At 38.8% G+C, this 14,911-nt stretch overlaps 1 protein-coding gene across 1 annotated transcript in view; it reads right to left on the reverse strand.

The window, feature by feature from the left end:
* grid2 (glutamate receptor, ionotropic, delta 2) overlaps window positions 1-14,911 on the reverse strand; it is a 191,933-nt gene that overhangs the window by 87,103 nt on the left and 89,919 nt on the right. Inside the window, exons 7-9 of the mRNA XM_040154379.1 lie at window positions 11,990-12,091; window positions 4,554-4,751; window positions 405-717 (exon numbers count right to left, since the gene is read on the reverse strand). Of these exons, the coding sequence (XP_040010313.1) occupies window positions 405-717; window positions 4,554-4,751; window positions 11,990-12,091 (613 nt within the window). The remainder of the gene's footprint in view (window positions 1-404; window positions 718-4,553; window positions 4,752-11,989; window positions 12,092-14,911) is intronic.

A 14,911-nucleotide genomic window follows, 5' to 3' on the forward strand; every position in this document is an offset into this window, starting at 1 on the left:
TACCCAAAATGTGTCCTTATGAGTCCTTGATAAGCATTTTGTTTCTTCCTAAATGTACAGTATTTGCATTTACAAATTAGTAGTATATAAATGTAACTTTTAGGAGACCAGGTTGTCATGTGAAACCATAATGTTCCAGTTTGCTTTCCAAATGCAATGTTTTCATCATAACAACATAGTTTTTCATGCACAGAATCTCCACTTTGCACAATGAAACTTTCCTATAAGAAACAGTATTACTTACTACAGTATAACTCAAACCACATGAGTGTATCCATCAATCCTTAATTATCTATTTTGGCCTCGTATAACCATCCAAAAATCCCTTCATTCATTCATCGGGCAGTCTTCTTTTGATTGCCCTTTCCTAGTGTTCACTCCCCTCTATCCAGTTTCTTCCTTACCTTGTTGTACAAAGGAGCCGTACACAAACCACATGGAATTGTACAGTGTTGTCGAGGACACAGATCCCATGGGTAGCCGGGGTGGGTTGAGCCAGTTGAGTAAGTACACCAGGATGCCAATGAGGAGCACGGTGCCTGCGATGCAAGCCCACAGTGACAGATCGAAGGGTGCCAGGCAGGCAAACATGTCCACAGTGCGTTCGGCCTTACGCAGCAGAACACCCACAGAGTAATCCATGTAGCGTGTGGTGAAGTCCACAACACTTTCTCGCTCAGGTGTGATTGTTAGGGCAGAAAGTCCCACATCAGCTCGCTGCAAGAGGCAGAAGAGAGGAGTTTCAAGTGACAACACTGTAAAAATGCGTATGTGAGGAAAACACAGCTGAAAAATGTAGACTTTTGTAATTATAGAGTAGTTACAGTAGGTAATGTGTTTCTTCTCACTATCTAAAATAATACATTAACTCTAAACACCAAGAAAGTTTTAGTACTACCTGGAAACATTTGGCCTGTTGATAGATAACACTGACAACAAAACCTTTGTTGACGGTGTATTCTTTTTCTTCAAAAGTAATTTTGAACCATTAACTAGACTTTCAGAAAGTTTTTATGATAGTGTAACCACGATCTTCCCTTTTCCAGCCTATGGGAAACTCTGAAATGCTGTGAAAGCTTTACTAAACTCTGTCCAAGGTGAACAGGTTAATGATCATGTTAGCACGTTTAATAAATTAATGGAAATTAAGCAAGGAGATATCTGGTCAGCAATAGTTTGCAATAGGAAAGCCAACAATGTATTTCTCTTTACAGAGACTGAAAATGATCTAGGCTTTGTTAAATATTGTGTTGCTTTTGTAGTAAATGGAGAACAAAGGTAAAACTAAGGTAGAAAGAAGAGCATACCCAAACGTAAGCTCACCTATGGATATTCTCAATACGTGCTTTATGCTCTGTTTTGCGTCTGTATTGTACAAAAGAATGCAATTACTGCCTTGTAAGCCCACTGTAAGCCCATCGAGGGCTGGGTATATTTCATATGACCTTTGAGTCATTCATTAATTAGCCCATTGATCTGGTTTCACTTGGAACTCTAGAATTTTTAGGAGACAACAAATGACTGCTTTAATTATTTACGTGTAAAGACTTCAAGTTGAAAAAACCTGGCAGTGAGCTTCTGCCAAGAAAAACAGGCTGAGCTTAGCTTAAATGCAGAAACAATGATGGCTAATTAAAATGTTTTCAGTCCCCAGTGCTTGGCCAGCAGCTGTAGACATCTGCTTGTACCATAACAAGGATTTAAGATGTTTTGAGTGTGCGTGTTTGTGAAATCTATACTTATGGGATAGAGAATACATATTATGAACTTGTTCGATAACGAGATTGTCTTTGTTGCTAGAAACAACTGACTGTAACAGGTTAGTCAATTATGCAGGCAAATGCTAAGCCCTACAGCTACTGTACACACACAGACTTATTGAACACTTAAAAACACATGCTTGCATGCTCACCCAACACACACCACATTCATATCTGCGCATACACGCGCACACACACACACACACACATACACACACAAACACACACAAACACACACACACACACACACACACACACAGAATGAAAAATGTAATCCATTGTAGGGAACCCCGCCCCCCCAAAAATAAAAAAATAAAAAATCAGCTAATTTCACAGTTGAGTGAGAAAACAAAATACTTAAATGTGCAGAAATTGTCAATTACACTGCATAAGGAGAACATTAGGAGAAACCCTGCAGGATGCCTCTTGGTTGAGGCAAGACACCAATATGCCTGCAAGTGTATGTGTGTGAGTAGAGAAGAATTGCAATGCTGACTGCTGTGGTCAATCAACATATAAACTTTCAGAGAGCACTTTGGATAACAATTATCTGGCATAATTGGGTTTTTGGGGAGATAAACCTTGTTGCTGACTGATGGGTAAAAAATATTTGCATGTGTAATTTATTTACAGCCTGTGCTTGCCTGTGTACACAAAAATATGCATTGTGCTCAAAGCATTTTGGTCTCATTTTGTGAGTTGTTTGGGGGGGGGGGGGTAAGAATGCTAAACATGCACACAAGTATACAAGGTCAAGGGAAGGAGAGCCCAGTCTTAAAGAATGCTCAGGCATGACACATAGCCAAAGGAAAATAATGAACTTAAGGCATGGAAAACTTCTGAAAAAACATTGTTCTTAGTAAAAAAACATCCTTGACCTATGGAAAATGAACACAGTGTGCAGCACCTGAGTGGTGTTCCTGGAGGACATCAAAGGGATTGGCACACGTACGCAGATATAAGCTAGCACTTGCACTAGCACACTCACAAATGTATACACAGTAGGAAATGGTAATTAAGAAACAGCTTTGTATTACTGTACAAAAAAATCTTGTGATGGTGGCTGAAATTCCCCTCGGAAACTACGTCTGCCACTGCAGGTTTTCTACTATTGTTGAATGTCTCAAAATGAAAGTAACCTGCATACCGGCATGCTACTATTTGCATCAAAACAGATAGCATTTTATCTAAAAGATGAACTGCTTATGGCTGAGAAAACAATGCATTGACCTCAACCAGTTGAAAGTTAAAACTCTGATGCACCAATGACCATACTTTACACTAGCTGTCTCCAAATTTCATGCTACTTAACAAATCCAACTGGGTTCAAAATATTTGTTATGTGTTCATACTAGAGAAATGGCCAAATTAGGTATACTTTGACTGATTTTTCAGTCTGCTGTTAATGAACACTATTCATTAGTGTCCTAATGTGGTATCAGGATGCACCACATTCATCCTGGCTCAAGGCTTATTGCTGGCAGGCCCCCAGAAGACAACAGTCTGAATTTTTTAAGGAACCAAGGCCCCAGAAGAACACAAAATATCTGAGAAACCACAGGTTATTCAGTATAATCTGATGCTTCTTGTAATGTTTCCATGTTGTTGCTTAGCTTTTGTTACTGTAGCTAAATGTGCTCTGTCTTTCCACTGAGATAGAGGATGAGAATGAGAGCAAAAGACCTACATGCGCTGGGAGTTTTACAACTTTTAATGGAGATTCTGATCCCAAAATGTTTGACTGATAAATAAGTATAGATGAAAACTCTGAATGAATGTGACTACTCAGACGTAGGCATTTGAAAGGAAGCTGTCTTTCCTTCTGTTTCTCTGCTATTTCTTTCTTTCTGCTGTGAACCGTAAAAGATGAACAGATGGATTACATTATCAAAAATATTCAGTACTTTGACTAAATAATCTCAGATATTCTGCACTGTCCATGCCTGCATTGGAAACTGTCTGTGGCATGTTGGAATAGTCAGATGGAGAACAGACAGCTCTGGCATCTAAATTGAGGGCCAAAAAACTGGTCTGATACACAGCAGGGAAATTGGTACATTGTATGGTAATGGACTACAAAAGTGAGGCTAGATCAGCTAACCTGTATGTAGCTGTGTTATGGTTAAAGCAGTTATCTAACTGATCTGATTTTGGCGCCCACAAACTAGAGGCCTCTCTCATAGCTTCGCACTCTCTTGACAAATGTCATCCCACTTTCCATTTTGCATGGATGCAATTCAAGTGTCTGTGCATCAAATACTTGAAGATACTTGAAATCAATTAAATTAGTCAAATTATTATCGGTTTTATCACCAATATCACATCTCTAAATATTTGACGTCAGCCCCTATCTAGTCCACTCTAGTCAGACATCATGCTGCAGTAGTTAATGAATGACTGTCTAAATCCCTCTCTCTAATTTAAAGAAGTTAAACTCAGCCCAATGGTAGTATAATTCAAATATTTGCCTTTGAAGTAACATGATTTCTAGTGAGAATATTATGATGGGACTGTGCAGACAAAACCTGAGGGAGGGAGGCTATTGTCCTACTTAGCATAAGTGATGCCTATGGCATGTGCCTGCTTGCATGCATGCTTCTCTTCCTTGTGTATTGGTATAGTATGCGTGCTAGATAGGCAACAAATAATTCTTTGCAAGTTAAATTCTCAGTTATCCAATCTATATCATTGTTCTCCAACATTCTGTATTATTGTTCTTGCATAGTAAGTGTGTGATTGTGTGTGCTCATGTGTGTTTGTGCATGTACTGTATGTAAATTATTTTCTTCTCACCTTAAAGACCAATTCACCCATCAGTCCGTTCCACTGACCATCAGGCTGCAGGCTTCCATACTTGTGGTCTGGTGCAATGTAGATCTCATACTTAAAGCCAAGGTAGTTGGATAGGGCATCCAGGACGTCAATAGAAAAGCCCTGGTACTTCTTTGGTTTCCCCAGAACATTCTCTGACACCATTACAAATGGCTCCTCCTAGACGGCAAAGATCAGTAAGTCAGTCAAGCAGCCAATCAATACACCAGTCATTCAAGCATTAAATTCAGGCATTAAATCACCCAGTTACTCAAGTGGCCATTATAACACCACAAACGCTTAACCTAAAGGTTGGCAGAATGTGTGAGAGCCTACAATACACATAGAAAAAGGTTTTCAAGTGACTTTACGATGATCAGTTAATCACCTAAAAAGTAAAAGTAGATGTAACAACAATATTAGTGGTGTCAAACACTAAACATAGGCGTAGTGTTTGACACTAAGCCTATGTTTAGTGTAGGCTTCCCTGTGGAGCTTACGTTGTAAAAAACAGTTTGGACAGTTGAATAAATTCCTTACCACTAACAAAAACAAAGCCCTTTCATGTTTTAAGACCTGCATGTTTTACAATGGCGTGCAGTCTTCTTCTTCTTCCCTTTTACTGGGACACTACTACCTTTGAAAGCTACGTAACTGCCCCCAGCTCCCAATATGCATTACAATCCATGTAGTTAATGCAAATCTGATTTGTCACTCCTCTGACATAAGAAATGTCACAGCCAGGGTGAAATCTAACCCCTATGGGTGAAATGTGTATCACATCCTCCTCTCTTGTGGCATGTGTGGGTCTCCTCGTTCACTGCTTCTAACAGCATGGGGACTCATTAAAAATTCCTCTACAGTGGCTCTTGAGGCCAAAAACTCCAGAGAGAACCTTGGTTGAACAGTGACTATACATGACGAGAACTGGAAGCTGCAGCAAACTAAATGCCATCAGTAGCCTGAAAAAAAGTAAAAAACAGTGCTGTTTCTCAGACCAGAATTAAGAGTGCTTTCTTTCATGGTTGTAAAGGTAAGCCGAATGCTGACAACTGTTCCATACTGCATGCAATGGCATGCTCTACTTAAAATCTGACCACCTGTTTAAATTGGTCAAATTAAATTACTAAGCACTTTCTTTTTTTGACTGTCTAATTTGGATTCCAGGAGCAAAACAAGATCTACCCCGCAGTTTTGTCTTTGCTTGGATTCCAAGGTTCCCTACTCAGATCTCTTTTTATTTCCTTTATTTACTGTACTTGATTTGAGTGTTTCATGGAGGAGTTTTCAGTTCTTGTCTGTTTCAACTCCCACCCCTCTTTTTCTCTCTTCTTTAATAAATCCCTCTTGATGAGTGAAGTGTTTTAGGCCAATATGTCTTGCAGATTTATGAGGGCTTGTGTGTTATTGACTGGATACTGGCTGCACATTAAGTACACACATACACACACATGCAGGCGGTTTCTAATTCTTGCTAGCTGCTGCCGTTCAATAAGCTATTAGGCAGTGAGTGGACATGCATGCCAAGTCCCTCTCTCACCAAGTATCCATCAATCAAGGCAGGAGCACCCACTAACACACACACACCCATACATACTGAATAACCCCTCAAGTGCCACTGATGGTTTCTCTATAAAAGGTACTTTAAGATTTTATTAACAAACATAAGCATGGTGGAGAAAACATGGCTGACCCTATTGTACAGGGGAACAACAACACAGTTGACCACTTGCCCAGGCCTTAATACTTCAAAATACACTTCTAAGGTGAATGTTCATAATGGAGGCTCATTTCCAAGGTGAATCATGCATTACATAACTATAATGAAATTTTTAGAATTTAATTGGTACTGGTAAACGCAGCAGAGAATCTAGATATTAAGGTTTCACCTTCAACGGTTTTGCAAGAATACACATGAGGATGCAAAATTGTCATACACAAAATATTTGTCGTGCTCAAAGTTGTATGAGTGTATTCAGACACTTCTCTTTGCACATCCTCTATCCAAAGGTAGGACAGTAGGAGTCTTGAAGAATATAATATGCTCAGTAATCGTTAATCAGATCAGTTGGATGTTATACTATATGTCTACAAAGCAATGATAGAAGAAAAGGAATGAGAACCATTCAGCAGCAAAGGCAGTCTTGTAAACAAAGAAATTTGGGTTTTAGAAAGTTAAAAAACAGAAGAAAAATGTATTCAGTTTGGTTTGACTTGGCACTACATTGATGAAAATCATACTGTAAAAACTTAACATGTTCCTGAAAAAACTGCAAAGATTCTCATTTCAAAACATCATTTTCAACCTTTCCCTCTTTGAATTATCCCATTTACATTTTAACTCTATGTTTTCCCAATAAATGTTCATTGTGCATTGATTACTTTGCAGTTGGTTTTGCAAGTAAAAGGGTTTTTTGTATACAGTGGGCAAACACACTTGCAGTCACACAAGCACACATGTAATGAACACCTATACTGTACACATGCATGTACATGCATACAATCACGCCAACCCACACAAGATTGCAACCTAACCATGTAACACAGAACCAATAGCAGCAGCAAATCAATACCAGGAAAGAAAACTAAGTATGTGGAACTCTTTGTATGTGTGTTAAGTTGGGGATGGGAGTGTTTGAAAATACTGAAGGCATGATTGGTATTTTATATGATTATGGTATATTGTAGGCAAGACTAGGAGAACAGAATATATAAAAGCACCCCATGTATCTCCAGTGTCTCAAAGAAATCCCATGATTTTAGCTTAGCTCACTGTTCTCTGGTAAGGGCATAGCTTGTTTGACAAAGATGTCATTTCAAGTTTGCTGTACAATATGAGACAGTTCTCTCCTTCACTTAGACATCAAGGTGAACCATTCCAAACACCTGACTAGATGAATGCACAACTCCCTAGACTGTTATTGATCTTTTTTTCTTTTTTTAAGCATTCAAAACATGGTGACTGTTTGGAAAACCTTGTCAAGTCTTTTTGAAACTAAAAAGCCAAATCATTTTTTTTAAATTAATCTAAAGTAAAAAATGCATAATAAAAAGATAAGAGATAGGTCATGCATTGGCAGAGAAAATTATAATCTATAAAATCTGGTTTAGAGAGTTGTTCAAGTTTTGACTTTTGAGAGGCAGCGAGTCATGTAATGTAAACACTTTCCAAAGCTCACTGGCTGGTCTGGCTTTGAGCTGTCGGGCTCAATCGATGCTCAGTCAATGGTTTCCACACTAAAACCTTGTAACAAAAAATTACCTTGCAAGATGTGGTCTGGCTTTGTGACACTAATCTGTTTCTTTTCTTTCTCTGGTGTTATTTGTGAGTAGCCACTCACCAGCTGTGATACCCATCATTTAGCATCTTTCCACACCACAACATTTCCTGTTTTTCCTAAACATACGTCTAGGACAGCTCATCCTCATCCAACAGGGCTACAATACTTCCCACTTGTCATTCTCTCAAAATTATTTCACATCCCTACACTTTCAACAATCCTTCTCTTCAATTTCCTCTTTATCTTTCCAATATTGCTCACATCTCTCTTTCCCATCATGCTTCCTCCTTCTCCTTTTCCTCTATACTGATTCCATTGGCGCAAGGCTATCCCCTGTTACCCCTTGACTGGAAGTACCACATGTGGTCTCAGTGCTGGTCGGGTGTTTTTGGAGACATGACTTGGGGAAGGAACAGCAATTTTCCTCAAAGACTAAGTAATGCCATCTGAAGAACCCTCTGAGGGAATGCTGGAAATGAGTCATGTGGTGATTTGCAGCATGGTGAGCATTTTCAAAACACTCCCTGGATTTGTCAGTGAAATTGGTGTAAAATGCATTTCAAAAAGCCCTGCCAGTCTCTGCAGAAGATCAGATTTCATATTGTTATAAAAATGAATTTGCCCTTGATCTCTGTTTGATATAGATGGACAATATGGATCACAAAACAGTAGACAAGCAGTGTGGATTGGGACTCAACAGCGAAATCTGTGACTTGTGATGGTGTACCACAGATTTTTCTCTCCATCCCTCCTTCCAACAGTGCAACATGTCAACATTTCTATAATTCAAAAACCTTGTTTAAGCCTTGAAAAATCACTGAGGTTTCCCTCATTGGCAATGATGTCAAGATACAGAAAATCTGGAACACACTGTGATAGGTAAAGTCTCTACTGTGTCCTGTATGCGTTCACAGGTAATATGGAACTTTTCAGGGCATCCCTGTAGTTCAGGGGTTAAAATGAAACATGAAGCCCAGTTTCCCCGGCCGGGGATTTTGTTGCATTTGTCTTTCTCTCATTGTCTATCATCTCTCTGCTGTTGCAATCTAACAAAAGCATAAAAAGCATTCTCTTTCCCATAATATTTGTTGTTAACCATACTGTAACACTGGAATGTGTGGAGTCGAGACTGTCCTATAAAAAAATGACCCCATAGTTCGTCTATGGGAGCAGGTTATTACGACCCATAGTTACGTTTTATTGTTAGGGGACCTCTAGCGGCCTCAGTAATGATGGGAGCAAAGGAGGAAGTCAGGTGACTTGACTTAACAAAACAGAGGACTGTCACACAGGAGGTCACTATTTGTTTCCTGTGTGAAACCGTTTCTCAACATTGTTTCTTTTATCCATGATCAATCCGCACCCTTAGCTGCGTTTTATTCTTGTTACCATGATGACAAAGGTCCAGAATGCCTGATACTCATACACTCCTGTGGGTTGTATCCGAAAGTAGGGAAAAGCAATGGTCGTTAAAGTTGGAGGGCTTGTTGGTAGATACCGTAGAAAAACTTTTATAAAATATACTCTTGGGTTTTGCAGATGTTTCGGTTTTTGTTTTAATTTACCCTAAAACTTTATGCTATGACCAATTCTATATATGTGGATGCTTATTTAGCATTTTGAAGCACAGCCTTTTTGTTATTATAGTGGTACATTCATAACTGAACATTAATAAGGTTAGAAGAGTAACTTCAGGCTAACTTGAGGATGTACTGGATGAAGCAGTTTACAGACATTTGAGGGATCATAGAAGATTAGATTAGATTTTTCTAAACTTCTCTCTCAATACTTCACAAGCAGTCACAGAATGGTCAATTCTCTCTTATCCCCTTCAAAAAACAGCTTTTTATCAGGGGGGAAAGATTTCAAGTGTCATGCTTTTGTCTTCAACCCGAGTTTGCGAAGATGAACAATATGATGTGATAGTTAACTTTTATAGCTGTGGGATGGAAAAAAAAACTTATTACTTTTCAGAACAAAACTTTCCACAATTAAAAATTAATGCAAATAGAGTGACCTGCCCCATAAACAGTATATGCACTGGTGAAGATCATGTAATCTGACTAAATGTCTAAAAAAATTGAATGGAACATTATCAACCATCATTGATCATTATTATCAATCATTATCAATCGCCATTAAAGTTTTGATTGTAGTACAAATTTGTCTGTAATTCCACTTGTGGTTACTGTGTACCTCACTGTCCTCCAAACTAAAACTTTAGGTTCATTTGGGGAAACCATTCTGATTGCTCTTTCATCATTTCCAAAAATGTGAAATCAAGTTAAAAAGGGACATCTACTGCCTTTGGCTGCATATTGGGGCTGCTATAGCTATACTCACAGCTTGATACTCATAAATGTGGAGTAGAACCAGGGAAATGTGGGTGCACCACTGAAAAATTAAGGAACATGGAATAATACGAAAAAAAGATAAAAACTCAACTGCTGAAATGAATCACACTAAAATAGGCGCATATGCAAGTCAGTGAGTGATAATTTATAGGCCATCTGATTTTCCACCTTCAGCGACTTACATCTAAAGAAAATCAAGTTCCTATCTCGAGCACAACTTTATAATGTAAGTGTTTAAGGCTTGAAATTTTATTCCAAGTGCAAAATATCAATTTTCGTCACGTTTGTGACCAGATGGATTACAATACTGAGCCATGTATAGGACCATAAACACATAATTATAATGATGTAGCTATTCCTTGGTAACATCCATTTAATAATCAATACAGTGCCTTCTAATCGATGGCACTGATTTAGAGTCATTGGCCCTAATTGTGGTATGATCTCATCATCAATTGACTAATCAATAACTATTGAACACTTGGCCGGATAGAATAGAATGAACATGTCCCCTTCCAGGTTAATCTATGTGCATGTCTGTGCTTGTGTGTGCGTGTGTGTGTGTGTGTTTGTTCGCGAACATGTGTGTTCACACATGTTACTGCTCGCCTGCTTCTGTGTGTTTCAGGGCAAGAATCACTCTGTATGGTACTACATGAGACCATTGCACCTTACAGACAGAAAACAGTTGTATCAGAGATGAAAATGCCCAGGGCAACACAGAACAATCTGTTCCAAAGGTCCCTTTAGAAACCTTTACATCATACACACACACAATTACACACACACAATCAGGATGTGCCCTCCAACCATTCTCACATAAAAAGAAAACGGTACATCCAGGCAGCACCCTGGACATTTCACACTATTTCTATCTATTTCTGTCTTTAGGTCCTCAAGAGGCATCAGTCATCAAGGGTAACACACACACAGACGCATTTACACAACCAGAGGTACAGAACATGATGGGTGGAGGAACACAGAACACAGAACATAAATGTGCATATACAGCACACCTCTAAGGGCCACCCTACACTGGTGATGGGAATAAGGGCAAAATTCAAAAACACAATCCATACTCTTTTTCCCTTTAGGGATGATAAAAATCAAAGACTGGAAAAAAAAATTGAGTGAGACAAAGGGATAGGCTCAAAGATGTCTAGCATTATCTCTTTCTTCTCTGCTTCTCACTTCAAAGATGGGATATGAAGAATTTACAGCAGTGAATCTTTAAAGCACTCATGGGATGTACTCAAATCGATGCTGCAGGCGAGACAGACGGAGCTGGAGTCGTCACGTCATCATCATCAAGACTCCAACGGCCTATATCATCTAGCTGTCAAATGTCAAAATGGAAGCTAATGAAATAGTGATAGCTTGATCCATTAGTAAGCTCACCTTGTTACATTTTCTTTGTGTTTTGCCTTCTCTGACTTCCCTCTTTCCTCTCAACTCTCTGTCTTTAAATGTTTGCCTGCCATTTTCATTCCCTTACACAAGCTCTCGGTCATATCCTCTCTCTACATCTCCACAGAGACAGTGTGAAATGATGAGCAGAAAACTAGACAAAAGGACAGATTTACAATTGAGCAAAAGGCTAAAGTCTGACATGCCAGCACTAGTCACAACAGTCCCTTTTGATTCTTCGGGGTAAACAACGGAACAGTTTTCAAGCAGGGGACACTGAAACAGGTCTTTTTTTATGTATGGCCATTTGGAAATCACAGGATAAGAAAAAAAATAGAAATGCAGACACATGAACATGCTGGTCAGCTATACTCACCAGAACAGTGACAACCCGTAGCACCACCCCTCTCATGTTATTTTCCAATTTTCTGTCTGTCAGTGTGCCGTTCAAGCCATGAACTGGGTCCCACGTTGCAAGCTGCAATGTGCACAAAAACAAACACACAGAGAGGCATAAAACTTAGATTCACATATATCTTTAAGACACCAGGTTGGGTTTACAGGAAAAAAAGTGGCAAATATACTTAAAGCATATGCACAAGATTAAAAAAGAAAAGATTTAAAAAACAATAAAAGTACATCATTGTACTCCAGTAGGAATACTTATTTAACAAAGTCAGCAAAGAAATGAGATGCATTAGCATGTTTGCTTTAAAAAAATTAAAGGAGAAACGAGATTTCAAAACACACTCAGTTGGAGTATTAAAAACAGTGACCTGATAACTGTAAAACACAGATAACTATTGATCAACTTAATATTTTATCTTCCACTGTCCTGCTTTCTATTATGTCCCCCTTTTGTATGTTTATGTATGGCAATTTTTTTTTGTGAACACACCAAGGCTTATCCCTGGTGCACTGTGCATTGTACCTGTGAAAATGATGGTGATTTCCTTTCATTCAAAGGGGCTTTATGAGTCTGACCCAGACTTCTATGTCTATCAAATTGCATCATACTTCAACTTCCAGTCTTTTCCCCCAGACCACATTATTTAAGTCCCTAACCATATTTTCATCATCTATATGCTGCCTTCTGCATTCAATAAAATATTGTTTTTGGCTTCAAAGATCAAACTAGGCCGGTTTCCCTGTAGATAGAGTGGCGGTAGGAAAAACAGAGGTGATTTAGCTGTCTGCTATCCATAGACAAACACACACAAACGCACGCACGCACACACTGTGCTATACACAAAATTGTATGGCATGATTTGTGCTTAGAGGAAAACACAAACCCACCAGAGAAGCAGAGGGCACACAGCAGAGGGAAATATAAGATAATCCACTTTTCTAAAGCCTGAAGTTACTGTTGAATGTGCAATTCTCCGCCAATTCTGATCAATTCCCTTTTGAGACCGACACTTACAGTAAAGCTTAGCCGAACTGGTTTCCTTATTTATACCCTGCTGTTTAGTTAGAATTTCATATGTTTGAAGTATTGTTGACGGAATAGAAGACAACAGATAAACTCACTCCTCTGGTAGAATTACTTTCCTTGGCGTAGTCAAGAGCAAGTATCTGCATCAGAAACCTATAGTTAACTGTATGCTGATAGTACTGCAGAGGACCAAGGGGCAATTGTGAGAGAGATTGAACCGCTTTTCACCCCTTCACATTTTCATAGAAATTTGATGGTTAATTATAGGCCTTATACACTCATGGTAGATCCCTGCAGGTGTTTTTACTTATTTTGCCTGATTAGACCGCTTCTCAGGACTTTGTGGGTGTTTTTGAGCCCTGCCACACTTCACCTTAAAGTTTAATCAGCCCTAACTGAAATTGTAGATGAGCTGGGCCTTTATAAATATATGGATTGAGTAGGAATGCACAGGCTGTTTGACTGATATCCCTCTGATGCTCCTTTTATCTTTGTTGCACCTGTTGGGGGGCTGAAATTTTACAACTTCATTATTCTTAATAGTACAAAGAGTTAGGTGACCTCACAAAATTCCCAGCATAAATTCGTCCACCTTCAACCTGAACAAAGGTCTCATCAGAATCTCAGAATCAGTAAAAACACCTGTGAGGGTGCAAAGGGAGTTTAACTTTCTCCTTCCTGTTATTATTCTAATCATTGTTACAACATTGCTGTAATTTCAAATAGTGAATTTCACTGATACACTGCCTGTCGGAATGCGTTTATGTAACTTGCACAGACACTGCCAGGTAGATTATATTATATGTTATCCTTGTTTCAGCCTGGAGGTGGAGATGTGGAGCTAGAATATGAGTCTGACTCCTGCCCCACACACACCAATATCTGTGTCCCCTATTTTTATTCTTTCCTTATTTCATATGCAGAAAACAGAAGAATTTGTAATCTTCTGTTTCTCTGAAGATGAGCCAACTAACCTTTATTTTATAACACAAAAAAAAACTACCGTTGTGTAATTCTTCTCACTACAATCCCAATGAAAATATAGCACTTGATCGCAGTGTGGGAATGTGTGTGTAACTCCCACTCTGTGTGCACATATGCTGCCTGTAAACCTTCCCAGTTATCTCAGTGTATATACTATATGTGCAGTTTATGTAAACAACAAATATGGGAAGAGGGTGTAAAGGTAAAAAGATACAAACGATTCACAAACAAGAGACAGACAGGACACACAAGGGGAGGGCAAGAGATAAGATAAACAAGAGAGAGAGACACTAAGGGAGAGAGAAAGAGAGACAGAGAGGGGGAGCATACAGCAGACAAACAAGATACTGATACGTGGTAAGTAGAGATCATGAGAGACATTGTAAAAAGGTAAATTTACAAAACAAAAGTGACACAGGAACATATATAGAAATTATGAAGCAAATTATGCATTGTAAATGCATTATTTGCATGTAAATGCATATTTATGATTATTTTCTATCGGCCTCAATGGTCTACTCATAGAGTTGACATTTTAAATAACATTACATAACTCTGACAGGTGTGAATCTCAACACTGGCATGGTGCTGATTTTCAAAATGATGTAACCTCATGAGAAAACAAGTACACACAAGAGCACATGCCTTATTAGCACAGGGGCCCAAACACAAACACAAACATACACACCCACACACACACACTGTAATTACACAGACAAACAAGAACAAGCCACACATACAGGAACATGCCTATGTTGTTGCTCGTCTGTCAAATGCCATATAAACACTAAGGCTGGCACACTAAAATAATTTGGATTTGCAAAAAATAGTTTGAAGGAAAGTTGTCTCTTTCAGTGCCTACTATACAAAGAGAAAAAT

The sequence above is a fragment of the Xiphias gladius genome, chromosome 19 (genome assembly GCF_016859285.1).
Source record: "Xiphias gladius isolate SHS-SW01 ecotype Sanya breed wild chromosome 19, ASM1685928v1, whole genome shotgun sequence".
NCBI classification, from domain to species: Eukaryota; Metazoa; Chordata; class Actinopteri; order Istiophoriformes; family Xiphiidae; genus Xiphias; species Xiphias gladius.